This window comes from Emiliania huxleyi (assembly GCF_000372725.1).
Source record: "Emiliania huxleyi CCMP1516 chromosome Unknown EMIHUscaffold_206, whole genome shotgun sequence".
Classification (NCBI taxonomy): Eukaryota; Haptophyta; order Isochrysidales; family Noelaerhabdaceae; genus Emiliania; species Emiliania huxleyi.
The window spans coordinates 118,228-142,384 of record NW_005200543.1 but is presented as its reverse complement, the minus strand read 5'-3'; the positions used below and the strand labels follow the sequence as shown (position 1 = coordinate 142,384).

At 65.3% G+C, this 24,157-nt stretch overlaps 10 protein-coding genes across 10 annotated transcripts in view; 3 read left to right on the top strand and 7 right to left on the bottom strand.

The window, feature by feature from the left end:
- Window positions 1–76: 76 nt before the first annotated feature.
- Window positions 77–865, bottom strand: EMIHUDRAFT_72999 (putative cytochrome-c peroxidase; the record flags this gene model as incomplete). The annotated part of the gene is made up of 1 exon (XM_005781154.1): window positions 77–865. A coding segment is annotated over one exon (789 nt), but the record flags the coding sequence as incomplete, so codon positions are not given.
- A 3,728-nt stretch (window positions 866–4,593) lies between these two features.
- EMIHUDRAFT_114071 (hypothetical protein) lies at window positions 4,594–6,820 on the bottom strand (the record flags this gene model as incomplete). Its single annotated transcript, XM_005781153.1, has 3 exons — window positions 4,594–4,917; window positions 5,151–5,629; window positions 6,016–6,820. The coding sequence occupies 3 exons, from the start codon at window positions 6,818–6,820 to the stop codon at window positions 4,594–4,596; spliced, it is 1,608 nt and encodes a 535-aa protein (XP_005781210.1).
- Window positions 6,821–10,380: 3,560 nt separating this feature from the next.
- Window positions 10,381–11,076, bottom strand: EMIHUDRAFT_114069 (hypothetical protein; the record flags this gene model as incomplete). The annotated part of the gene is made up of 1 exon (XM_005781152.1): window positions 10,381–11,076. One exon carries the CDS (start codon window positions 11,074–11,076, stop codon window positions 10,381–10,383), a length of 696 nt encoding a protein of 231 aa, XP_005781209.1.
- An 848-nt stretch (window positions 11,077–11,924) lies between these two features.
- On the top strand, window positions 11,925–12,998 carry EMIHUDRAFT_114068 (hypothetical protein; the record flags this gene model as incomplete). Its single annotated transcript, XM_005781151.1, has 1 exon — window positions 11,925–12,998. One exon carries the CDS (start codon window positions 11,925–11,927, stop codon window positions 12,996–12,998), a length of 1,074 nt encoding a protein of 357 aa, XP_005781208.1.
- A 169-nt stretch (window positions 12,999–13,167) lies between these two features.
- Window positions 13,168–15,510, bottom strand: EMIHUDRAFT_442908 (hypothetical protein). Its single transcript, XM_005781150.1, has 7 exons — window positions 15,188–15,510; window positions 15,084–15,125; window positions 14,935–15,007; window positions 14,742–14,839; window positions 14,038–14,133; window positions 13,658–13,742; window positions 13,168–13,505 (listed from the first exon to the last, which is right to left on the bottom strand). Exons 1-7 carry the CDS (start codon window positions 15,476–15,478, stop codon window positions 13,441–13,443), a joined length of 750 nt encoding a protein of 249 aa, XP_005781207.1. The 5' UTR covers window positions 15,479–15,510; the 3' UTR covers window positions 13,168–13,440.
- A 2,559-nt stretch (window positions 15,511–18,069) lies between these two features.
- Window positions 18,070–18,403, top strand: EMIHUDRAFT_234612 (hypothetical protein; the record flags this gene model as incomplete). Its single annotated transcript, XM_005781149.1, has 2 exons — window positions 18,070–18,141; window positions 18,287–18,403. 2 exons carry the CDS (start codon window positions 18,070–18,072, stop codon window positions 18,401–18,403), a joined length of 189 nt encoding a protein of 62 aa, XP_005781206.1.
- A 781-nt stretch (window positions 18,404–19,184) lies between these two features.
- Window positions 19,185–20,858, top strand: EMIHUDRAFT_234611 (hypothetical protein; the record flags this gene model as incomplete). The annotated part of the gene is made up of 4 exons (XM_005781148.1): window positions 19,185–19,197; window positions 19,415–20,043; window positions 20,215–20,293; window positions 20,368–20,858. The coding sequence occupies 4 exons, from the start codon at window positions 19,185–19,187 to the stop codon at window positions 20,856–20,858; spliced, it is 1,212 nt and encodes a 403-aa protein (XP_005781205.1).
- A 231-nt stretch (window positions 20,859–21,089) lies between these two features.
- Window positions 21,090–21,680, bottom strand: EMIHUDRAFT_114065 (hypothetical protein; the record flags this gene model as incomplete). Its single annotated transcript, XM_005781147.1, has 2 exons — window positions 21,090–21,130; window positions 21,221–21,680. The coding sequence occupies 2 exons, from the start codon at window positions 21,678–21,680 to the stop codon at window positions 21,090–21,092; spliced, it is 501 nt and encodes a 166-aa protein (XP_005781204.1).
- Window positions 21,681–21,828: 148 nt separating this feature from the next.
- On the bottom strand, window positions 21,829–22,200 carry EMIHUDRAFT_234609 (hypothetical protein; the record flags this gene model as incomplete). The annotated part of the gene is made up of 1 exon (XM_005781146.1): window positions 21,829–22,200. The coding sequence occupies one exon, from the start codon at window positions 22,198–22,200 to the stop codon at window positions 21,829–21,831; it is 372 nt and encodes a 123-aa protein (XP_005781203.1).
- A 1,773-nt stretch (window positions 22,201–23,973) lies between these two features.
- The window catches only part of EMIHUDRAFT_234608 (hypothetical protein), a gene marked incomplete at both ends in the record, with an annotated part of 2,240 nt that continues 2,056 nt past the window's right edge, over window positions 23,974–24,157 (bottom strand). The window contains one exon of the mRNA XM_005781145.1: window positions 23,974–24,054. Within this exon, the coding sequence (XP_005781202.1) occupies window positions 23,974–24,054 (81 nt within the window). The remainder of the gene's footprint in view (window positions 24,055–24,157) is intronic.

Sequence of the window (24,157 nt, the reverse complement as noted above, 5' to 3'; positions counted from 1 at the left end):
CGCCAAGCGGCCCGCCTACGACACCAACCGCAGCACGCAGGGACAATGATCGCCTTGTTGTCAGCCTAATTCCTCCTCACACGCCCACATCCACCAAGGAGGGATGCCCGTGCTCCTGCAGCTTCACGAAGGCCGTCGAGAAGTCGGCATGGAAACGCGCCGCGTCCTTTGCGTAGAGCTCGGTCGTCTGTCGGAATGTAGGGTCGGTGATCAAGGCCACATCCGTGTTGAGCATCATCAGCTCGGGCTCGGAAGGGCAGGCCATCTGCGGCAGCCCGGTGCTCGCCTCAGACGGCTCCCACTCGCACTCGAGGAGCAGCTCGAAGTACCGCGTGTCGAAGCGAAGCGGTGTCTCGGTCCAAGGTCCTTCGAAGCCCGATCGGTCGGCGCGGCACTTGCCTAGGGTGTGAGCTCCACTCAGAGCGACAATCTCGGGGTCGGTGAAGCCCATTCGGTAGAAGATTGTTCGGATATGCTTGGCGCCCCTGTCGCCGTCTGGGAGGCGGCCTTCTGCAACGCACGAGGCCGCCGTGCGAATGTCCGTCCGCCCAGCGCGGTACGGGATTACTGGCCCGCCCGCCCACTCGATTGCAGTGACCGCCGCCAAGGCCCAGAGGTCCGCATACCCAACCTGCGGGTGCCTTTCCTTGTACGGCTGGAGAATCCCTCTGGCGACATCGAGGCCGGCATTCGCGGCGTGTTGCGATTCGCCATCAGGGAACCTTTGCGCTCCTCGAGAGCCACCCGATCCGTCAGAGGCCTGGTAGGTACCAGAGTCATGCCAAGACAGCCGCACCAAAATCGGAGCACACCCGCAGGTGCTCACGAGCTCCTTGAGGTCGGCTTTCAGCGCGGCCCAATCCACCTTCTCAACGTCGTACCTGGCGTCGGTGATACACTCATCGGGGCCTGTCCAAAAAGGTGGGAGGAAGTCGTAGAGAAATCCTTGCCACTTTTCTGCGCTCGGCAGCGCACGGAGGAGGCCGCGAGCATATTAACAACCTCCGACCTCGACGGAGTAGACGACATCGTTGAGCTCGAATTCGCACCCACGAGGGATTTTGTGCCAAGATGGATGAATGCGAGCGCGGGTCGGCGCCGCAGCGAGGGGGGCGGCCTCAGCCCAGGACAGCCGCAGGTCGTTGTGCCTCAAACCGACAGCCACGGCGGCGGCATCGCCTCCGATGCGGCCACGGCCCTGGACCTCTTTGGACCGCCGCCCTCGTCCACAGAGGCGGAGCGCAGGGGCGCTCAACCCGACCTGGACGAGGCCTTCTTGCTGGAGGGCGCGGCGCTGGCTGGGGCGCGGCGGCCGAGGGACCAGGAGGGCTTGGGGCGAGCGGCTGCGGTGCCCACAGCCAGCGCCGTGCCCGAGGTTGGGGATGTGTCCAAGCAGCCAATGACGGCACCGCCTGCAGCGGGGGTGGCAGGGTCGGCGGAGCCGGCGGAGCTGGCGGAGTCAGCAGGGGCGGCAGGTGTCGAGTCAGTGGACCCCGCCCCAGATCTTGGCTCGGGGAGTGGCGCGCAAGGGCAAGGGGGCAAGGCGGCCAGCAAGAATGGGGGCAAGCGTGCTGCCAAGAGAGCCAAGGCCCGGGCCACGGGCGCGGGGGATGCCGGCGGGAGGTCGTCCACTGAGGCGGAGGCGCAACCGGGCAAGAGGCCACCGGCAGAGCCGCCCGTCGACAAGCAGCTGCTGCAGTTGTGGCGATCCACGAAGGGCGCGGCGCGGTGGCTGGAGCGGGCCGCGTGCAAGGACGATGCTGCAGGCGTGAGGATGTGGCTGGATACACCGGAGGCGCGGCGCCTCCAACAGGCCGTCCTGGCAGCCCGGGGCTCGGACGGTTTCACGGCGCTGCACTTTGCCTGTCGGCACGGGGCGGCGGAGGTGGCGGCACTGCTGGTGGGTGCAGGCGCGGACGCCTTTGCCAAGGACTCGTACGGCAAGCTGCCGCATCACTATGCGACACTTTATCAACACACTGCGGTCCTGCAAGCATTGCCAGCTGCGCCAAGGCCAGACAACGCGGATGCATCCGAGACAAGTGCTTCTGGCAGTTCTGCCAAGGATGCCAGTGCTAGTGCGCGTGTTGCTTCTGACGAAGAGGACGAGCCACTGTATACATTCGACATGTTTGAATGACATGGTCATTGAATCGAGCCATCGGATGCCGATGATTACATGTACCCTTTTCTCGAATCCCAGACTAGCGACCTAGACGGCTAGACACCTAGACCCTCTAGGCGGTGTAGCGCACCGCGACCTGCCGCGTTACTACAGTGAAAGCTGTAAACTCTAGTGCTACTACAGTATAAATTAAATGAATTATTGCTTACGAATCGAGCGCACTGAGATCCGATAGCTACTAGGATAGAGATATGCTATTTCCTTGCGAGGTGTGCGAGGCGCTGCGAGAATTGTAAGTGGCCTGCGGGCGGCCTGCGAGGGACTGCGAGGGACTGCGAGAAACTGCGAGAACCTGCGAGGGGCTGCGAGAATTGCGCCTTGGCGATCCTTGCGCCCCTTGGTGCGATTCTTGCGGCCGCCGGTGCGATCCTTGCGGCCGTTGGTGCGATCCTTGCGGCCCAAGCGTGTGCGATCCTTGCGGGTCGGTGCGAGGTTTGTTTGCCGGTGCGCCGGCCGGTGGGCTTGTAGCCCCGTCATGCATTGGCCATGCTGCGGCAACAGGAGTCCTATTGGCGCGCTGGAAGTAGTGGGCACCGGGGAGCTTTCGCCTTGGTAGCAGCTTGGTTAATAATTCACATTGATTCAAAACACTCTTTTATTATACATGGCAAAAGTGTGCAAGTCACCGCCGTGCGTGCGACTCAAGTGCTCATACCAGGTCGCTCAGAAACTCAACTCGACGAGGCCCTTGCGGGTCCCAACACAGCTTTGGTGATTGATGCTCTGGAGTCAAAGTTGCCTGTTAAGCGACCATCCTCCAGGTTGACCGATGGAAAAGCTGGTGCGGATGGCGACGTGATGGACGGCGTCAAGGCCTGCCCGAATATTGCGCATGGAGCCGAGGAGGCCGCGAACATATTAACAACCTCCGACCTCGACGGAGCAGACGACATCGTTGAGCTCGAATTCGCACCCACGAGGGATTTTGTGCCAAGATGGATGAATGCGAGCGCGGGTCCGCGGCGCCAGTCGGCGCCAGTTACTAGAGGCGCGCCAGTCCAGGGGGGCAACAGGCCCCATAGCATTGTTAGCCAGGAGCGTTTCGTAGTATCAACAGAGGCGGAGCTAGAGAAAAGCGCGCGCGTAAGGGTTACCCACATGCGCAATGGAAGGCGCTTTTGTGCGTTACGTTGGGATTAAGAATTGGTTCTCAACTACGGTCCAGACAGTACCTAGGAATATGCTACATTTGAAGTCGGCGAGAGTGATCACCGAAACAATACACGGGTGACATTGGGGGGCGGAGGCTTTGAGCGCGAGCGTGCTGTTAGCGTGGCTTCCCTCGACGAGCAGTTGCGCGAGGGGGGGTGAGCCTTGCGCAGCGCTAGCCTGCCTCCCGCTGCAGCCCCTGATTCGCTTTCGCGAGGGTGCCGCTAAAGGCATGCATTCCAAAGAAGTGAAATCAGAGGGGGGGGGGGGGGGGCTTTTGAATATTGAAAGCTCGGTGTGTGTCTGTGTGTCTCGTGTCTCGCCCGCTTCTCGCGGCCTTCGGCTTCGCCCTTCGGGCGGGGGGGGTCAAGCGATCCTCTTCCAGTTCTTTTTTCAGGCGGTGGCAAAGCGCAAGAGACCCACGCGCACCGGGCCTTGCACTTTAAATGCCGTGGGGCTCCTGTCGTTAGACGTGGAGACGCGAGGGTCGCCCCCCCTTGCCCCACCACCTCGTGTGTGTGGAGACGTTTACCTTACCTTACCTTACCTTAAGCGCAAGAGGCAAGACGCAAGTGAGAAAGAGCTAGTATGTAAAGGGGAAGGACCCTGAGTTCGACAGGGGTTGTGCGCCAAAGCCCTCCTGCTCGGCTCCAGCCCCTGTTGATAGGTCCAGGTGATAGTCCTGGATGGGCAATGCATACGCCTCACTGGGCCTTAGATCGCCCGACCGCGTCCCGGTGCTCTGCCGTCGGATTTGTGACTCCGCCGCACCGCGCCGCGGCCGGGGGCCCTCCGGAGGCCGAGGATGGCCGTGTCGGACCGGGACGAGCTCTGGGAGGTTCGGTGTCAGTGTATATATTGTAGAGACCAACCATGTCCACAATATCTTGACTGAGAGCTAAGCCTGGGAAGGCGATGCCGGGGCCGTACAGCAGCTTGATTCATGCCACACCGAAGCGCTGTCGAGGTTCGCCGAGCGCGGCGAAATCGAGGGACACCGTCACCGACGAGCGCGTTGGAAAGTATTCACTCCGGACAAAGAGGCTACACGCACACGAGCCGCGGTCGTGTAGCCGTCATAGCGGCGAGGCGCGGGACCGTCTGTGGCGAAGTGGGTCGCGTCCCTCGATAGTCGATTTCGTTCAACTCACGGTCCTTCCCCCGTAGTAAGACAAAACCTCACGCCCCGTAATGCGGATCGGGCATGCCGCTACCGCACTCCGCTCGACAACACGTGTTTGAAACAGCCTGTTTGCCACTCACCGCCCCCCAGCCTCTCTCCCGCATACTTTATGCTCACACCCCGGCCCGCCTCGTCGGCGCTTCCCTCCTCTAGCGCGCCCCTCCCTCCCCCCGCTGGCCTCGCCGCGCTCGAAGCGCGCGACGAAGAAGCCGTTGGTCTGCACCTCCGGCCCAGCGCGCAGCAGCATCTCGGCGCCCTCCACAAGCGGCAGCCCGCGGCACGGCCACGCTGGAAGGGCCGGAGCGAGGCGCCAGCCGGCGGCGCGGACGGACGGCGCGCGCAGGGCCGCGGCGACGACGAGCTCGTTCTCGATTGGGTGGATGGAGCAGGTCGAGTAGACCTGCGTCAGACCGTCCGGAACGGTGCTGATAGAGAGGGAGAGGGAGGGACAGGGAGAGAGTAAGAGAGAGAGAGGGGGCGAGCGAGCGAGCGAGCGAGCGAGAGAGAGAGGGAGAGAGAGAGGGAGGGAGAGAGAGAGAGAGAGAGAGAGAGAGAGAGAGAGAGAGAGAGAGAGAGAGAGACAGTCAGCTGGGTGGCTGGCGTGGCTGGCGTGGCGAGGGCGTGAGAGCGCACCACCACCCGCGCGGCGGGGAAGGAGAGCGCGTGGGTGAGCAGCTCCAGCTGCGTCGCGGCGATTGCGTGCAGCTTCGCGCCGCCGCCGCCCGCGCCGCCCTCCTCCTCCTCCGCGCCGCCGAGCTGGTACGAGGCGCGCTCGACCATGCCGGAACCGGAGCAGGTCGGGTCGAGCTGCACCGCCGTCACGTCAGCGTACGGCGGCGCCCGCGGGTCGACCGCCATAAAGTCGGTCTGGACAACGCGCACGCTCGCGCCCGCCGCGTCGGCCGCCCGCCTGCGCAGCACGCCCGCGCGCCTCGCGTCCCTCTCGCAGGCGATCACGAGGCCGCCTCCTCCGGACAGGGCGGCGAGCTGCGTCGTCTTGTTGCCGGGCGCGGCGCAGCAGTCGATCACGGCCTCGCCCGCCCGCGGCTGCAGCGCGGCCGGCGCGAGGCAAGACGCCTTGTCCTGCAGGTAAGGTGAGGCCAGGTGAGCTTCTCCACCAGACAGACACGCAAGGTGGTGGGGCAAGGGCCAGGCGGCCCTCGCGACTCCACACCCGGACACGGGCAGGAGCCCCACGGCATTCAAAGTGCCAGGCCCGGTGCGCGTGGTGAGCGGTGCGTGCGTGCGTGCGTGCGTGCGTGCGTGCGTGCGTGCGTGCGTGCGTGCGTGCGTGCGTGCGTGCGTGCGTGCGTGCGTGCGTGCGTGCGTGCGTGCGTGCGTGCGTGCGTGCGTGCGTGCGTGCGTGCGTGCGTGCGTGCGTGCGTGCGTGCGTGCGTGTGAGTGAGTGTGTGAGTGCGTGCGTGTGTGTGTGTGTGAGTGTGTGTGTGTGTGTGTGTGTGTGAGTGTGTGTGTGTGTGTGTGTGTGTGTGTATGTGACTGTGTGTCTCCTGCAAGATGAGCGCGTGGCTGGCGACGAGCGCGTGCTGGTGCAGCTCGGTGAGCGGCGGCAGGACGAGCAGGGCGGGCACGTGCGGGTCGAGCCAGAAGCAGCCCGCCGGCGGCGGGCGCGCCGGAATCGCCCGCCGCCCTGCAGCCGCGCCGAGGCCGGCGGGCGGGTCGAGCTGTCTCCAGCCCTCGGCGCACAGACTCGCCGCAACCTCCTCGGCCGTCGCCTTGAGCGTGTTGACGCGGGCGTACCGCGGCAGCCGCTTCGACAGACCGCCGTGCAGCTCCTCCTCCTCCTCCTCCTCCTCCTCCCGCGCCGCCCCCGCCCCCGCCGCCGCCGCCGCAGCGGCAGCAGAACCAACAGCGCCACCCACGCCCTCCGCTGCTCCGGTCGCGTCCGTGCGCCCCTCTCGCGCCCTCGCGCGGGACGCCTTGACCGCGTCCGCCTGCCAGCGGCGAAGCCGGTCCACCGCCTCGGCGAGGGCCGCGTGGCTCGCCCGCCGCCGGAGCGCCGGCTGGTGCAGCCCGCGTCCGAAGAGCGCCTCGTGCGCCATGAGCAGGCGCAGCTCCGCCGCGTGCGCCTCGGCGTCGCACCCCCACGGGCCGCAGGCCGTCACGAGCCGCTCGAGCACGTCGCGCCGCTTGAGCGTCTCGGTCACGAGTGCGTTGATCGGCCGGGCCTGCTCAGACCGCATCGGCGCCAGGATCGACTTGAGCGAGCCGTTGCGCAGCACCCGCGCGAGAACCGACGCGGCGGTGATCCAGAGATCGTGCGGGCCCGTCCAGGGGCCGCCCATGGAGCGGGAGCCGCTATACCGAGGTGACTTTAGTTTGTGGTTGGAGGCCTCTCGACCCGGGGCGCGGCCATGCAACTCAATTTCTTTTTTGAGGAAACTGCGCCAGCAACCGCTAGGGCGTGTGTGTGTGTGTGTGTACACACACACTCACTCACTCACTCACTCACACGCTCGGGCGTGCCGTCATCATCTGTCCAGCGTCCACCCATACCGCGTTGGTGTCCAGTCCGAGCCTGGCTGTTCTTCACCTTCCTACATACATACATACAACCGCGAGTAGGGAACGCATCGCATTATGCGGCGTGCCATCCAAACCCGGGAAACGAAAATCCTAGCCAGTAACGACACTAGGGGGTTGTATCAGGGGGGGGGGGGGGCAAGGCGGCCCAAATCTGCTCGTCTCAAAGGGTACCCTCTGTCTGTGCCAAGAGAGGCCATTTTCGAGCGGCTCAGAGGGTGCCTGGGCCGACCCTCTGAAGGCCTGTGCCGCCAAGCCAGCCTCTCTCGGCGCAGCCTCTGAGGCTACGGGCGGGGACCCTCTGTGCTCTGAGACGCCAAGGCAAGCCCCGCGAGGCCGCTCCTCAGAGGGGGTTTTCAGCGGTATCGTCAAGTCTGTCGTGATCCCCCACCAAGCAGAGAGAACCCCCCCCTACGCCCCAGTTTCCATTTTTCGGATACCTCAAGTTCGAGTTCACGCGGACGCCGTGGCGCCTCATGGCCACAAGCTGGAGCAGGGGACGGACGTGGAGATCACTACCTTCTCCTCGGGCGGCCGCTCCGGTTGACGGGTCGGCGCCGCGGGCCGCGCGAAGCTGTCGCGCAGGGCTCGGCGCGGGCGCTGTGAGCCTGCAGCAGCAGTAAGCGTGTGTGGTGCCACGCTCGAGCATAGACAGCGTAGCGCCTTGGTCATGCTCGCTGCTTAAAGTCATAATGGTTAGAATTGCAACGATCCGTCGCGGCTGTTCTCGCCGCCGTCCGGCCCGGCTTCGGCGAGGAGCATCTCGAGCCGTGCACCGGCTACTCGCTCGATTACATTTGGCGCTTCCCTCCTCACGCATCGCGATCGAGGTTGACGGCCCGTCTCACTTCCTGCGGCCTGACAGCCAAGGTGTGCGCGCGCCCAGCGGCACAACGATGCTCAAGCGGCGGCTCCTCGCGGCAGCTGGCTGGCGGGTGATCAGCGTTCCCTTCTTCGACTGGGATGGCTTGGAGACGGCCGATGAGCGTCAAGCTTACTTGGAGCGAGCGGTCGCCCCTCTCGGTGCGATAGCGCCACAGGCATCGTCGGGAGGATGTACCTCGCTCCCCAGCTGCAGCAGCCCCTTGCCGGCCCGATCCAGTAGTCCGAACGCCGGCCGCGGGCAAGGGCGGCACTCTTTCTCTTTACGGACGCCTCGTCCATCCACACGCGCGAGTGCGACAAGCCTGTAGATCTATCTCCTGTGTCTGTAAGTCCCCCGTCTGTTCCCAGCCTGACAGAACAGAAGAAACGCGAGAAAGCGAGCTCCAGGGACGCCTTCGCGTGTCAAGTCAATCGAACTCGGTCGTGTGTGTGTGTGCGCGCCGCGCGCGCGCGCGCGTGTGTGTGTGCGTGTGTGTGTTCGCTTTGAAAAACGGCGGACGGCGGCAGAGAGGGGTATCGCTTTTGGGCTGTCCTGCCATGCTGAAGGCTGCCTCGCTTCTGTTCGTCGCTCTGCCGGCGTCTGGCCTGCCGGTGCGTCGCTCCGCCCAGCCGCAGTTACTCACAGGCAGGCTGAGCCTACACGCATCACACGAGTGCGCAGGCAGAAACCGTCGACGTCAAAACCGCTCGCAGCCTCGCCTTTGCGCCCGAGCCCCGTCCGCCCGTGCCCGACGTGGGGAACGACCCCGCCTGGCTGATCGCAACCTCCGGCTTCTGCTCGAACCTCAACGTCGTGATGAAGGAGCGCGACATCGCGGCGAGCGAAACGGAGGACGATACCGCGGCCCACTTCATCGCCGACATCTCCTTCAACTTCTACCCGCAGACGGCGGTCAAGTTCACCGACTTTCCTCACCACCTCGCGAAGATTATTGAGGGCGACGCGGCAGAGGCGGAAGCGCTGGTCTCGAGCGCGTGGGACCACAAGAACATCGCGCTGCTCGAGCCGACAACCACGTGCGGCACGGAGCAGGGCGATCAGGCTTGGGGCATCTCCGTCTTCAAGGTGGAGGAGCACCGGCACTGCAACGATAACGAGACGGCGTGGGAGGGACACCCCTGCATCCACTACTCCGGCTACGTGTCGGCGGAGACGTCGAACTTTGTCAACGTGAACGAGGGCCGGTTCGTCTGCCAGCTGTTCGTTGACCGCTCAGATGCTACCTCGCGCTGCATGTCTGAGTGCAGCATATACTGGGGGCTTTGGTTCACAGCCAAATATTGCGCGTTGGAGTGTGAAGCCGAGGAAGCAGGGGTGGTATGAGAATGAACGTAGCGATTCAATGAGCCAGGACAGACAGAAGCACAGAAACAAGGGCACAACGACGCAACAGACGACAGGAAGTAACGTGTGAGACTAGAGTAGGCTTGCTCCGTCTCTAGCAATCTCGTCGCGGGGCAAGGCAAGGAACACTTGGAGCACTTGAGTGCAGTCATCAACCGCCGCGCCGTTTTCTTTTTCTTTTTTGGGCAAGGCGTCTATTCGGTGCTCTGCACGTTAGAGCGTGCGGCAGGGGCGTGCGGCAGGCACCTGCCGGACATCAAATGGGGCCGCCTGGTGGCCTCCGAGCGCCAGCCGAAGCAACCCTCGTCGTGCCCCGACACCCCCCCGACTCATGATGTGCCGCTCTTGCCTGTGTGGCCGCTGACGGCGGGACCCCGTGCGCGGCTGCGCCGCAATCTCGTCACTGCCGTCGTCACACCTGTCCACAGATGCGACGGGTGCCTGTCCGACTGCGACAAACAGGCCTCGTTGCGGATCGCCAGCCCGCCCGTTGCCTCCGCAGACGCCCAGCTAGCCGAATCGTCGTTACCTTCCGCAGACCGACTTCGCGAGCGAGCGGGCGCGTTCTAGATGACGGTCACGCCCAACTCACCGGCCTTGTGGCCTGAAACCGATTCTGAGCCCTGCCTCCCCCGAGCGGGTATGGCCGCTGCCCGGCGGCCCGCGGTACGATTCGGTCCCGCCACCTCCCCGCCGTCCCGGTTCCCGCAGGTGAATTAATGCGAGTTCGCCACCCTCCTCGCCGCCCTCTCCGCCACTGTCGCCTCCGCGCTCTCCTCCGCCGTCGCCGCCGCCCTCGCCTCCACCGCCCTCTCCGCCACCCTCCCCGCGGCCTTCTCCACCGCCCTCTCCGCCGCTCTCTCCTCCGCCGTCGCCGCCGCCCTCGCCGCTGCCGCCGTCGGTCTCGCCGTCGCCGCTGCCTTCCTCCGTCTCGCCCTCCCCGCAGCAAGCTCGCTTGCCGTCGCCGTCGCAGCCATCGGTCTCGCTTTCGCCGCCTCCGTCCGTGTCGCCGTCGCCGCCTCCGTCCGTGTCGCCGTCGCCGCTGCCTTCCTCCGTCTCGCCATCCCCGCCGCCGATCTCACCTTTGCCGCCTCAATCCATGTCGCCGTCGCCGTCGCCGCCGTCGGTCTCGCTTTCGCCGCCTCTGTCCTTGTCGCCGTCGCCGCCGCCGCCGTTGGAATCGCTCTCCCCGCCGCCGTCGGTCGTGTCGACTTCGCCGCCTCCGTCCGTGTCGCCTTCGCCGCCTCCGTCCGTGTCGCCGTCGCCGCTGCCTTCCTCCGTCTCGCCCTCCCCGCAGCAAGCTCGCTTGCCGTCGCCGTCGCAGCCATCGGTCTCGCTTTCGCCGCCTCCGTCCGTGTCGCCGTCGCCGCCTCCGTCCGTGTCGCCGTCGCCGCCTCCGTCCGTGTCGCCTTCGCCGCCTCCGTCCGTGTCGCCGTCGCCGCTGCCTTCCTCCGTCTCGCCCTCCCCGCAGCAAGCTCGCTTGCCGTCGCCGTCGCAGCCATCGGTCTCGCTTTCGCCGCCTCCGTCCGTGTCGCCGTCGCCGCCTCCGTCCGTGTCGCCGTCGCCGCCTCCGTCCGTGTCGCCGTCGCCGCCTCCGTCCGTGTCGCCGTCGCCGCTGCCTTCCTCCGTCTCGCCCTCCCCGCAGCAAGCTCGCTTGCCGTCGCCGTCGCCGCCATCGGTCTCGCTTTCGCCGCCTCCGTCCGTGTCGCCGTCGCCGCCTCCGCCGTCGGATTCGCCTTTGTCGCCTGCTCCGTCCGTGTCGCCTTCGCCGCCGTCACAATTCGGCATACACACAGTTTGCACATGTGCAAGTTCTTCTTGATGCACACGGCGGTGCAGCCCCCGGCCATAGCGGGCAACTCAAGGCATCGACGCTCTCGCCGAAGCCCCTGTGCACTGTCCGGCACTTGCCGCCGTTTTATTCGGCGCAATGGCCGGCGTTGAAGCTCCGAACCCAGGCGCAGCCGAGCCCATTTCTTTCAGAGACAATACCAACAACCTCTTTCACTCATTCTTAAAACAGTACCGGCCGGGATTTCGAAGATAGTGCTAAAATGGATACCTGGAGAATGGCATTTAATTTCGCGGACCGGCTCTTAACAATCAGGTCATGTCACCGCTTAATGTGCATGTGCGTGGCCTACGTCAGAGACCAAGTGACCAGCCGTCCCGGGCAATTTGTGACCCGTCTACGCCCTCGCGCCTCGGGCGCGGCCGGCCGGGCGCCCGGCCGGCTGCCCCGTTGACTTCCCCGCCGCGCGCTACGCGTTCGTGCTACGCGTTCGTTCGCAGTAATCTGGCTTAGTTCAGAGAGGTCGGGTCGTCTCTATGCGTATCACAGCGCGGCGCTGGCCTGCGCAAAGGCGGGCATGTAGTCGAATCAATCAATCATCCCGACATTTGATGTTAGTGGCAAAACCGCGGAACCGAAAATGGCGTTTAATTTTGCGCACCTGCTGTCCGCCGCCTGCGGCGGCGCTGCGCGCCGCCTACGCGCGCTGCGCGCGCGTTTTTTCTCTCTTTTTCTGTCTTTTTCACAGTGTAATTTTACCGAAAAAATGCCCTTTTTTGTCCCTCACGCCAGCCCGCGCGGAACGACGTCGAGGTGCGGAGGGTCGCCGTTTCGGCTCCGCTTCATGCTGGCAGCAGCGGCCGTGGTCACGTGGACGCCGTCGTCGCGTGCTGGCCCAGTGCTGCGGCCATCAAGGACGGGCGCCACCGCCGTCCTACTCCTCGACGACGACGCTGACCGGAGGTCACGCCTCGCGACTGGACCAAAGGAGGGAGCGGACGACGCCGGCGCCGGTCGGGAGCCGCCCGCGGGGTTCAAGGACAGGGACCCCGGGCTGGGCTTCTGGGCGGGCACGTACCTGCTTCCGGCGGGCGCCTCCGCCCTCGCAGCCGCCGCCTACCTGGCCGTCTCTGCCCTTTCCTCCTCGCCGCCGCCGCCGCCGGTGGTCGCCGACTCGCTGGCCGCAGAGAGGGCCGCGGAGAAGGCCGAGGCGGCGGCCAGGGCGGGGGAGACGGCCGCGCTCGAGAAGGCCAGGGCGCAGGCGGCGGCCGTGGCGGACGCTGCGATGGCGGCGGAGAGGGCGGCGGCGGCAAAGGAGGCGGAGTCCAAGGCGCTGGCCGACGAGGTCGCGGCGAGCCGCGTGCTGTCCGAGGCGAAGGCAGCGGAGGTGCTGGCGGCGGCGGAGGCGAGCGCCAAGGCGAAGGCCGAGGAGGCCGCCGCCGCCACGGCCAAGGCGGCCGACCAGGCTCTTGCTGGTGCGGACGGGGCGGCGGCGGCGGCGCCCGGCAAACAGCGCGAGGTAGTGGTCGACGTGAGGGCGGCGGAGACGGCCGCGGCGGCAGCCGCGGAGGCGGAGGCGAGGGCGGCCGAGGAGGCGGCGGCGGCGGCGGCGAACGCAGACGCGGCCAGGGCAACGGAGGAGAGGGCGGCGGCGGCGGCGGCGGCGGCGCGCAAGGCGGCGGCGCAGGCGAGGCTCAGCGTCAAGAAGGCGACGGCCGACGCGAGGAAGGCGGAGGCAAGGGCGGCCTCTGCTCGGGCGGCGGAGGAGGAGGCCGAGGCGGCGGCGGCAGCGATGGAGGCGACTGCGGCGAGCGAGCGGGCGGAGGCGAAGGCCGCCGCCGCCCGGGCGTCAGAGGAGGCGGCGGCCGCGGCGAGGGCGGCGGAGAGAGCCGCCGCCGAGGCGGCGGCCGTCGAGTAGAATAGAGAGCGAGGCCGCGGCCATCGAGTAGAGCTAGTAGGGCGGGCAATAAGCACATGCGCCAGGTCACATGCCCGGTGCGGCCGCATACAGTGTGTCAGACCTGGTTGACGTGTAGGGTTAGAGCCGTAGGGAGCGCGGCTCGAAATGCGGCATGCCACCGTAAATGGGAAATAACGCGTGGTGCACATATAAGCCTGCGACCGGCTGCGGCTCCGACAACGGACTGCACGCTCGCCGTCCTCCGTCGGGCGCGCACAATCCGCATGCAACATATGCTCTGGGCCCCAAGAGCCAAGTGTGGGTTCGGGACGTATATCGTATTCACACCAGTGAGCAGTGTGTGCTCGGGTCCCCACATATGCGAGAGGTCTGAGCGAGTACCAGACCCGGTGGCTGACGTGCTATCCAAGTGCGGCTCTGCTGGATCCCCGCGCGGCGCCTACGCCTTCGGGTCAAAGAGCTCGTTTGAGGTCGTTCCGTAGGGGCCGTCGCCGTAGCCAGCGCCTACACGACGGCAGGCAGGCGGGCGCCGTCGTTCGGGGTGAGCGCACGTGGGGGTGCGCGGGTGAGCGCCAAGGACGCGCCGCAGAGAGAGAAGAGAAGAGAGAGAAGAGAGGGGAGGGGGAGGAGGAGGAGGAGAGAGGCGCGGCGCGCGCCGAGGAAGTGGGTGAACATGGCGTTATTGAAGGCCCAGCTGGTGTACATCGGAGACTTGAAGTAGGTCGCGAGCTCGGGCAGCGCCTGCGGCGGAGACGGAGGACGCTCCCACAGCCCCCCGGTCTCGGCACTCCCACAGCCCCCCGGTCTCGGCACTCCCACAGCCCCCCGGTCTCGGCACTCCCACAGCCCCCCGGTCTCGGCACTCCCACAGCCCCCCGGTCTCGGCACTCCCACAGCCCCCCGGTCTCGGCACTCCCACAGCCCCCCGGTCTCGGCACTCCCACAGCCCCCCGGCAGCTCCCAGAGCCCCCCGGCTGCTCCCAGAGCCGCCCCGGGGCGAGGCGGCTGGAGGGAAGGTGGGGGAGGGGGAGCGCGCCTTCATGGCGGCGTGCAGCGCGGCGAGCTTGGGGAAGGCTGCAAAGTCGAAGTCGACGCCGTCGGTCTGGTCGACCATGGCCAGGTGCTGGTCGACCTGTGCGTCACATTGAATACACCAAGATCACGGGGGGGGGGGGGGGAGACGGCATTGTGCCGTGCATTCGGGGCACCGCGTGAGTACGAGGGCTACAGCGGAATACGTGTCCTCTTGAGCGCTGCTTGGAAGAAGACAAGAACACGTGTTCTAGCTGTCTGGTATAGCCCCAGCCGACTCCGCGTGAGCTCTCGAGGGATCTCGAGTTGCTCCCTGCTGCTCGGTGTACGAACTCTGTTCACACCGAGCAGCTGTGAACTCTCGAGGGATCTCGAGTTGCTGTCGGTGTACGAACTCTGTTCACACCGAGCAGCTGTGAACTCTCGAGGGATCTCGAGTTGCTGTCGGTGTACGAACTCTGTTCACACCGAGCAGCTGTGAACTCTCGAGGGATCTCGAGTTGCTGTCGGTGTACGAACTCTGTTCACACCGAGCAGCTGTGAACTCTCGAGGGATCTCGAGTTGCTGTCGGTGTACGACTCTGTTCACACCGAGCAGCTGTGAACTCTCGAGGGATCTCGAGTTGCTGTCGGTGTACGAACTCTATTCACACCGAGCAGCTGGGAGTGGCGGCGGCTATAGCAGGCAGGTATTCTAGGCTGGCCGGCCATCTCGAAGAGGTGGAAGTCAGCGCTCTGCGGCGCGGCGCCGCAGAGGAAGGGGCCGCGCACGCCCTGTTCGAGCTTGCCAAAGTGGCCCGCCGCGCCTGGAACAGAGGAGAGGGCGGGCGGGCGCGGGGCGGTGGCGCAGGGCGGCGTGGCGAGTGGCGGCGGAGGGGCGGCGGAGGGGCGGCGGGCGGACCCTTGAGGTGCCTCTCTAGCGCCGCAGGGAAGTCGGCCTTGTCCTTGCACACGCCCGAGAATGGGTACACGATCTGAGGCGCCGGCCGAGCGCGCATCAGCGCAGAGGCAGTGTGCGAGGGCAGAGTCGGTCGGGCCCGAGGTGCGGGCCTTCATTAGGTCGTTGCGCAGGTCCATGCACTGGTCAAGCGCCTGCAGGTGAGACGGCTGTGTGGAGAGGAGGCCGGGGAGAGAAATAACGTGGCGCAGCCCGCCTGGTGGTTGGCGAAGAAGTCCGCGTCCTTGTCGATGGCGAGCTTTCTGCCGAGGTAGAGGAGGACAGAGTTGCTCTGCGTGACGACCGTGTCGCCGTCGATCACGTACGGGAGGTTTATGTAGGAGTTGCGAGCCACGAGCGCCGGCTTGTCCTTTGCAAACCACTCCTCCTTCAAGTCGCCGGCATAAGCCTTGTTGTAGAAGGGCTCGCCACTGAAGCAGAGCAGCATCCGGCACGGAGCGCCGAGGCCACGTATCTTGTGGTAGCCCAGCGTGCATGGCTCCGTCATGGTTGCCAAGGCGAAGAGTAGTGCACGATGGCAGCGATGAGTAGGGCTGCTTAGCGAGACCTCGAGAGAACGACGCACGTCGAAAACAAAAAGCCTTAATCTGACCTTTTATCGGCTCTCGGCTGCAGCCCGCCAAAGAGCTGCTGCACGGACTCCTGGCCGGGGATTCTCCTGGAGCGCAAGAAACGATGCTATGAGCATGACTGACTCGGCTGCGGCTGAGGGCGCAACCCGCACCTCGACGTATCCTCCCGAGCGTGTGACCCTCGGTTGCTGAAGGAGGCGACCAGAACAACCCGCTCACCGGCCTAAGAGCGAACGCGGATGGGCTCCGGCGGCGCGGTGGAGGCGCGCGCCGCGTGGCTGGGCGGCGGTGTGGCTCGCCACGACTTCCTGCGGGCGCTCGGGGAGAGACGGCGGCGCTGGAGGCGCAAGCGACAGGAAGCATGTCTGCGCTTGAGAGGGTCGGTTTCCGGTCAATTCAACAGCAAAGGCGAGTGAGTGGATACTCGAGCTGCTCGCCCAGCCTTGCCCTCGTGCCGCCGAGTGCATATCCTATGCGAGAGAGATCCCCTGTGCCCTGTGCCCAGCCCTCTCCGCGCGGCGATGCGCCCTCCCCCCTCGCTTTTGCAAAATCCTGCAAAGGTGGGGACGTGTCTGTCCTCGACCCAGCCCTAGCTTGGGATGTCCGTTGTATTTATTTATTTATCTCTAGCCCGTAGCCCGATACCGACCATCCGGCCCGCTGTGGGTGCGCTTCTTAGCTCCTCGGCCCTGGATGTGAGGTTACCGACTGCACCTCAAGTGCTCCAAGGGCGTGGCGGTGTTCCGAGTTGTGCCGCTGGCATGCCGGGCGTGGGGTCCGGGCGTGGTCTGCTCCGTTCCCAGGGTGGGAGGATTGGGTGAGGGAGGGGCGGCTGCTCCTCTGGGAGAGGACCTGGAGGAGTTGCGGAGCGGTGCTGGCGGGGGAGGGGGCGGGAAGTCCCGCCACGAACGCCGGCGGGGGGCGCGGCGGGAGCGACGGGGGGGGGAGGGGATGGAGTCGGAAGATGATGGGGATGGTCCTCTCGGCGAGCACCACGGTGGTCGGTGCTCGCGGATTCGACCATCCGCCTTCTACTCCCTTAATGTAGGTAAACCATAAAAGTAGGTTTGAATTCGTCCACGTAAGGCTTGGTGAGTGGTTGGGGTGGCCTCAGGCATCCCCAAGGGAGCCGCTGCGGTGCCACATAAGCAGCTTAGTGATTGTCGAGACTTTAAAGTATTCGTGTGAAGAAACGCAAACAGGACAGACGCTACTATGGTCACCAGTAAACCATAATTCGACTTTGAGGGATCATATCTCAAAAAGCCGGGAGACAGCATAGCCTTATTGTTGCATATTATGCCACATAAGGTCAAACTTGACCCCACAAGCATCAAGAACCCGATGCTCCGGCTCGACTGTGCCGGCACACTGCCTCCTCGCGCCGGCTGCCAGCAGGCCGTCGCGGCCCGTGGTGCACCAGAGAGAGAGGTCGATACGTTGCCCCCGCCGGCGACCCCGCGCGGCTCAGGCCGGCCAGAAGGTGTGTGGTGGCGGCACCGTGGCAGGATTGCGGAGAAGAGCTCGCCGAACGCGAGCAGCAGATGGCCAAAGTGTACCAGCGCGAGAGCCTCGCGAGCGGGCGCAGAAGAAGCTCGCCGTGACACGATGCCGGGCGGTGGTGATGCTCTGGCGGCTGTGCACAGTGGGCAAAGTCAGGCTGCAGCAGGGCAGCACGATGGTAGTGCCCTGCTGCAGCCTGGCCTGACATGCACAGGGCGAACAGAGACACTACTATCGTCCGGCGCTCGTCGTCGAATCTGGGCCAACTTCGACCGCCGCCACAGCTCGCCACGAGCACGCAGCGACAAAATGTTGACTGTATGGAAGTTGAGGCTGGTCGAGAGGAAGAGGCTGCCGTGCGAGCCGGCAGCAGGCCGGCTCGGCGTGGACTGCCGCGGCGACTTTTATGGGTTTCTGTTCATAGTAGCGTGCACGCTACTATGGTTTACCCACATTAAGGGAGTAACTGCGAATCTGTCACAGAGGAGGGTTTTTGGACAGTCCTCGGCCGTGGTGACTTGGGGAGAGGCGCATGTAACGACCCCCGGGGGTCCCGATAATCGAATTGAGGAGGACGGGCGGTCCCATTGTGTGTAACGAACTCTCTGAACGCCGCACGAGAGTCGTGTGAGAGCCTCAGAGCGAGGCCCTGTCGTTCAGTCTCGGGCCGCCAACAGGCTCCTGACTTCAATCCGTGAGTGCGACAGGGTGTCGTATTCACCGTAGCCTAGTGTGACGCCCAGCGAGGGGCGTGCCTCTCCATGATCGAATGCGCGAGTGCGCATTCACACACTCCAACTCCGAGATATTACGTCACGTAAAAGCAACTCGATTGCTTTTACGTGATTGGAGCACTATAGCCCCCCCCTTGAGTAAGCGTAAGCGTAAGACCCGTCGCGTGAGCGGCAGCACTTCTCAGCAACACCGGGCTTGGACGCCACCGCGTCTACGCCCACCCTCCCCTTCGAGCGCATAGCCCGGCCGCAAGGCCGACGCAGCATCGATGGGCAAGCAGCAAGATCGGAGCTCCACCCCGCCGGCCGATGGGCCACCGCCCCTCGGCGGGCATAACGGGGTGGAGCCCAATGCACCCTGGAGCACGCAGGCAACGCCCACTAACGCGGGCATGCCTTCACCCTCCGGGAGGGGCGCGGACCCCGGCACGGCGGCCCATCTCGTGGGGGTCGCCGGCTATCTGGCCGACCCGCGCCCACCCCCAGGCTCACTGCTCAACGGAGGCGCCGGCGGACACCGCCCGGCGCCTTGGCAGAGGGCTGATGACCTCCCCCGCGACAGAATCCGACGGCGGCTTCTGCGAGGACGACGGCTTCTATTAGAAGCCGTCGTCCGCGCTTTGCCTGTTGTGTGAATCGTGCGTGTGCAAAAAAAGAATTTTCCAAGCCCCCACGACACTGGGCACGGGACTGGCGCGCACTGGCACTAACACAGGTACACCAGTGTCGTGCAAACAAGAATTTTGCAGGGGTGCGCCCCAGTCGCGTGCCCACGCCAAACGAGGGATGGGACGAGGACAGGGTCCCCACCTGCACGAGCAGGATTTTGGAAGAACGATCAGGGGGACAGGTGGGGCTCTCCTGCTCCTGACAAGGGACACGACATGCTCGCAGCGCGGTGCGCGGTGGACTCCCACATCCACTGGCGGTCTCATCTCAGTCTAGCGACCTGCCTCCAGCTTGTCGCTGGCAGTCTCTCCTACCACAGGCACACTGACACAGGGGTGGCAGGGGCGGCGGCACGAGTCTCCCACATACTATGCGGGCCTCACTAGAGGTGCGGCCTGTGCGTGTCCTCGCCCTTGAGGGGGGAGGGGAAGGGGCTGTGTGTCTGTGCATGTGTGTGTGTGTGTGTGTGTGTGTGTGTGTGTGTGTGTGTGTGTGTGTGTGTGTGTGTGTGTGTGTGTGTGTGCGCGCGCGCCAGTCCCGTAAAAGAAAGACAGAAAACAGACAACCCAAGGGAGGGATGGGAGGACGGCACGCCGCCACCACACACAGGGATTTTAAGGAGAGGTGTGTGGTGCGCTATCCGTCGCCCACCCTAGGGAGTCTGCCTCTTCCTATCTCTCTTCGCAGTCTCTCGCCGATTCTCGCTGCAACCTTCATGCCACCTCGCGGTCGTCCCACCCTCGTCGTTCTCTCCCTTGTCACTTCCTCCTCTGCCAGTCCCGTGCCCAGTGTTGTGCGTAGATTCTTTTTGCGGCGCTCTCACCGCCGTGCGTCGCCTCGCTGAGTCCTCGCTGAGTCGCAGACGACACAACATGCACCGCGCCGCCGCCGCCGCCCGCCCCGCCGCCGCCACCGCCCTGCGCTCGTGCAGGCGCGTCGCAGCAGGAGCGGAGGCGCTCTCAGCCTCGGCCCGGCGCTCTTCGACCGCCGCTCTCTCGACAAGACCGTACGACGCGGTCGTGGTTGGCGCCGGCATCGTGGGCGTGACGACGGCGCACGCGCTCTGTGCGGCCGGCCTCCGCGTCTGCGTGATCGACCGCCACTCGCACGTGGCCGCCGAGACGTCATGGGTCTCCTCGGGCCAGCTGGAGCCGGTGCGGGTGGACCACATGCGGGCGTACTCCGACCCGGCAGCACTCGGCGTGCGCGGCCTCTTCCGCATCGCCACCGGCTTCCCGCGCTGGACGATCAACTACCTGCTCTACGCGCTCCGCTGCCGCCTCGTCGACGGCGCAGCCGACCAGATGACAGAGGACATCAGGGCGATGGGGCGCGCGTCGATCGCGGCGGCACACGAGTTCGAGAGGGCGATGCCGGGCCGCTCAGGCTTCCGCTTCGGCCGCTCGACCATCACGAGCGAGTGCTCCTTCCCGCTCGACCCCACCGACCCCGCGATGCTCGCGCGCACGCGGAGCGGCTCCGCCGAGCCCGCCGTCACCTTCCGGGCACACGAGGTTGCGACCGGATCCCCGTCCGACCTGTGCGAGGCGCTCGAGGCGGACCACCGCGCCGAGGTACGCACATGTCCTGGACGTGGCATGGGCATGCCCTTGTAGGCGCTCGAGGCGGACTGCCGCGCCCGAGGCGCCGACTTCCGGTACGGCTGCGAGTACTTGGGGCCGGCTGGGCCGGCGGCCGAGCCGGGCGGCGGCGGCGGCGGCGGCGGTTCGGTGCTGACCAGCCAGGGCGAGATCGAGGCGGAGGCGGCCGTCTTTTGCACCGGCATCGCCTCGGACCGCTTCTTCCCCTGCCTGCCAATGTGGGGTGCAATCTCCCCCGCAAACTCGCTGCAGTCTCCCCCGCAGTCTGAAACTTTGCCCTGCAACCTCGCCTGCAAGGCCTGATCCGAGAGTACTGCTTCGACAAGAGTGGCTCGCGCGGTCTCTTCGGCTCGGAGGACATCCTCGTCAGCACGCTGCCGGCGCCCAAGCCGGGCCAGCAGAGCTACGTCGTCGTGCTTGAGCACAGGGCGAGGCGGGTGCTGCGGCTGGGCGGCGGCGCGGAGGTATCGGCGACGCCGCCGCCGCTGGAGGCGTTCAGCGCCATCCTCGACCGAGTGGGCGGGCTCGGCCAGCCGCTGCGCGACTGGATCGGCTGCAGGGCGGTGTCGCCGGACGGCTGTCCGGTGGTTGGGCGGCTGCCTGGCTCGAGCCACAGCTATATCAACTCCGGCCAGTCCTTCTGGGGCTACACCCTCTCCTTCGCCAGCGCGCGCTTGCTCGCGGACCACATCGCATATGGAGCGCCCATCCCCCGCACCTTTGACCCCTCCCGCTTTGTGCTGGCGAGGAGCGGAGCGGGCTCTGGAGCGAGCGAGCGCTCAACTTAGCCCCCGCACGGAGCCGGGCTCAGACTTAGACGCTGTATGGTCGGGGGCCATGAACTTAGACGACACAAGGCCAATACTCCGGGTAAAACCCGGGTATACCTGCTGAAAAAACAGAAAAGCCCGCCACGCGCCAGAGGTTTTTTTTACCCGAAATCGAAAAATACGTGACCACGCCTGCCGTAGGGGGGGAATGGTGATCGTTTTGAATGAACGCCTCGCGCAAAACCACCGCTACCATGCCACAGAAGACCCTTGTGGGCTATCCAGAACACCTAAGATCATGCTATAGAACACCAAGATCATGCGCTCTAAAGTGGGCCCGAGATACGGCCAGCTAAACCCCTCGCCCTCGCCCTCCTCACCAGAGTAGCCGAGAGATGGCCGAGACCAGAGATGGCGGCGGCGGAGGGCGATCGGCTGCCACGCTTGCTCGCGCCGGGGCATCTCGGGGCATCTCGGATGCCCGCCGATGCCCAGCCGCCTCAGCCGCGACGACAGCCGCCCCGCAAGGAGCGGCCGCAGCGCCGCCAGCCCCGCGTCGCCCACCTCGTTAAACTCGAGGGCGAGGTCCGTCAGCTCCGGCATCGCGCCCGCCTCAAGCGCCGCGACGAGGGGCGGCGCCGCCGCATCGGTCAGCCGGTTGTAGGGGAGGAAAAGGCCGTCCGCCGCCGTCGCCGCACCCGCGTCGCGCGCAAACTCGAGCGCCGCCACGAGCTGCACCACCTCGTCGTCCCCCCAAACGCAACTGTCGAAGCCCAGCATCCCGCCCGCGCCCAGGAGCCGCAAGAAGCCCCCGCGGTACTGCGGGATGCAGATGTGCATGCTACATGCACATGCACATGCCACATGCACATGCACATGCTCAAGCACAAGACCATGCTGTCCAGGTCAATGCTGAGCCGCACCCCTGTCCATGTGCATGTGCTCGTGCACGTACTTGTTCGGCACTGCTGATTCGCGCTCTGCAAGTCTAAACGGCATCTAACTCCACGTCTCTGCTGCGGGCTGAAGAAGGACGCAGCTTCAGGGTGTTAGGCAGTGCTGCCGCGTTGGACATGACCCATGCGATTGCTGCAAGGAGCTGCAGAATGTCGCCAGCCTCAAAGCCCCCGTACACAAAGACGCTAGAGATCCAGAAAAGGGAGGCGAGCGTTTGGAAGAACCACACCACGACCTCATACGTTGTGGTTCTTTCAAACGCAAAGGTTTGGGAAACGGCCGCATCGGCTCGTGCGGAGAACCTCGAGAGATAAAGAAATCGGCTCGTGCGCTGCTCGGGAGGCGCACGGAACCTCATCTCAGGAGCCAGGAACGACTCCGACGCTCTGCCAGCAAGTCGCATGGCGGCGGCCGGCGCGCGCGAGCGATTTCTTTATCTCTCGAGGTTCTCGAGGATATCCTTTGGCCGCCGTTGGGTAGCGAGGATTGGTGTAACCCGAGCCACGCAGGCGTGTTTTCTGACGGCCGACCGTCAGTGCACGGAGTTGCCCCTTCTCCGACTGCCGGACTGCCCCGGCTACTCGAGTAGTTCCCGAGGTCGTCGGGAGTGACCCCTGCGTCCGCCGTCCCCCGAGACCTAGCGCGGGTGGGTTGGAGGGGGGCTCGCTGCAGGGAAGGGCTGTGTCTGAGCCCTGGTGTCGAGGTGTCGAGGCCCGGTGTGGAGGGTGTCGAGCTGCTGTCGAGGGGTAGAGGTGGAGGGTCGCTCTACACTTAGCCTCTGCAGCGAGCAAGCGCTCAACTTAGCCCCCGCACGGAGCCGGGCTCGGACTTAGACGCTGTATGGTCGGGGGCCATGAACTTAGACGGCACAAGGCCAAATCCGGGTAAAACCCGGGTATACCTGCAAAAGTCCAGGTTTACCCGAAAAATACCTGGACGCGTCCCGACCAACGTATGCCGCGCACGACGCCATATCGCCTTGTCCCAGGGCCAGTGCGCTACTTGCGGCGCGCAACTCCTGCTCAAGTACGCGCACCGTACCATGTGCTGCCGCTATGCGTGCCTTAAGGCGGCTGCGGCGAAGCGGCGGGCGCGGCATGCCGATGGCAGTGCGGACGATGCGGTTGCGATGTGTTCTGCTTCAAGATCGTGGCGGTGCTTGGCATGCACTTGTGCGATCCCAATCAGCTCATCGCAACGCGAAGCAGCGCAACAAGCTGGCTGCTGCCAACAAGGCCCTATGCTAGATCTACCTCACGCGCGGATCGTTCAAAGAGGACCAGCATACACAGGCTTCTCTGACATGCGTTTGTTTGAGCTTGAGGCTATTTATGTGAGAAATGTTTGGCTAGAGATTGCGCTCAAGAAGAGCAACGAGAATCGGAAGAGGAGGATGCTGAGGCGGCGATTGCTGAGGCATGAGGAGGATCGATCCGGATTAGAAGGCGCCCGCCGCAGGCGAAGAAAATTTGGGGGCTAGCGCCGTATCGTTGATCACGGTGGGAGCCTCTTGGCCCCAGGCTGTGCCACGGCCGACTTAGCCGATGTAAGAGGCTCTCGCTGATCTTAGACCGCGTAAGCACCCCAGCGTGACTAGTCACACTTAGACCCGCTCAGCCTCGAGGCTCAGAACTTAGACTACTACCCAACCAGTGCGCCTTGTGCTGCTGCTCGCTCTGCTCGGGGATTTCGCGGAGATTTTTTTACGCGATTCCGTGCACCGTGGCGGGGAGGTCGTGAGGACTGAGGCACCTCAGAGAGAGAGAGATTTTTAACAATATCATTCATTACCTCGGTCCTCGCGTACACTCTCTCAGATCTCATGCAAACGCCCGCGTCTCGGCCTGGCAAAAGCACTAAGCAGGCTGCCAGCCTGGCTCCCCCCTGGCTGCGCGCGGCGCTCCACTCACTGAGCAACCAAGCCGCAACGGCTCTCACAACGGCTGCAGCTCTCATCACGCGGACTCATCCCTCATCGCACACCCTGCCCCCCCTCGCTGCTCCTCCTTGCGCTCGCTCTGCCCCCCGCCCCCTCCCCTCGCCCCCCCGTGCCTTCCTGCGCCACGCAGCCCGCTCCCGACATGCGGCAACGGACAGTGTGCATGAAAGTGTGCATCCTCTACGCCACTCCCGGCGTCCGCGGCGACCAGCGCCCGCCGCGCCCGCCTGGTCCGTCTCACGCCTTGCGCGCCCCTGCCTCGGCGGCGCCGGGCCGTGCGACGGTCTGCGCTATGGTGATTGGGACGCCGCGCGTCGCCTGCGGGGGGGTTGACTGGGTAGGGAGTCGGGCAGGCCGAGTGGCTTAGAGGTGGAGGGGTGGTCGGGCTGAGGGAGAGGGAGGGAGAGGGAGGGAGAGGGAG

Bases quoted from the DNA above. Each gene is read 5' to 3' on its own strand.
- EMIHUDRAFT_442908 (XM_005781150.1), bottom strand. From the start codon at position 15,478: ATGACGGAGCCATGCACGCTGGGCTACCACAAGATACGTGGCCTCGGC. The intron at 15,008-15,083 runs GCCCGCACCTCG...CCGGCGCCTCAG, and splicing joins TGCGCAACGACCTAATGAAG to ATCGTGTACCCATTCTCGGG. The intron at 13,743-14,037 runs GCGCGCTCCCCC...TCTCCGCCGCAG, and splicing joins CGCTGCACGCCGCCATGAAG to GCGCTGCCCGAGCTCGCGAC.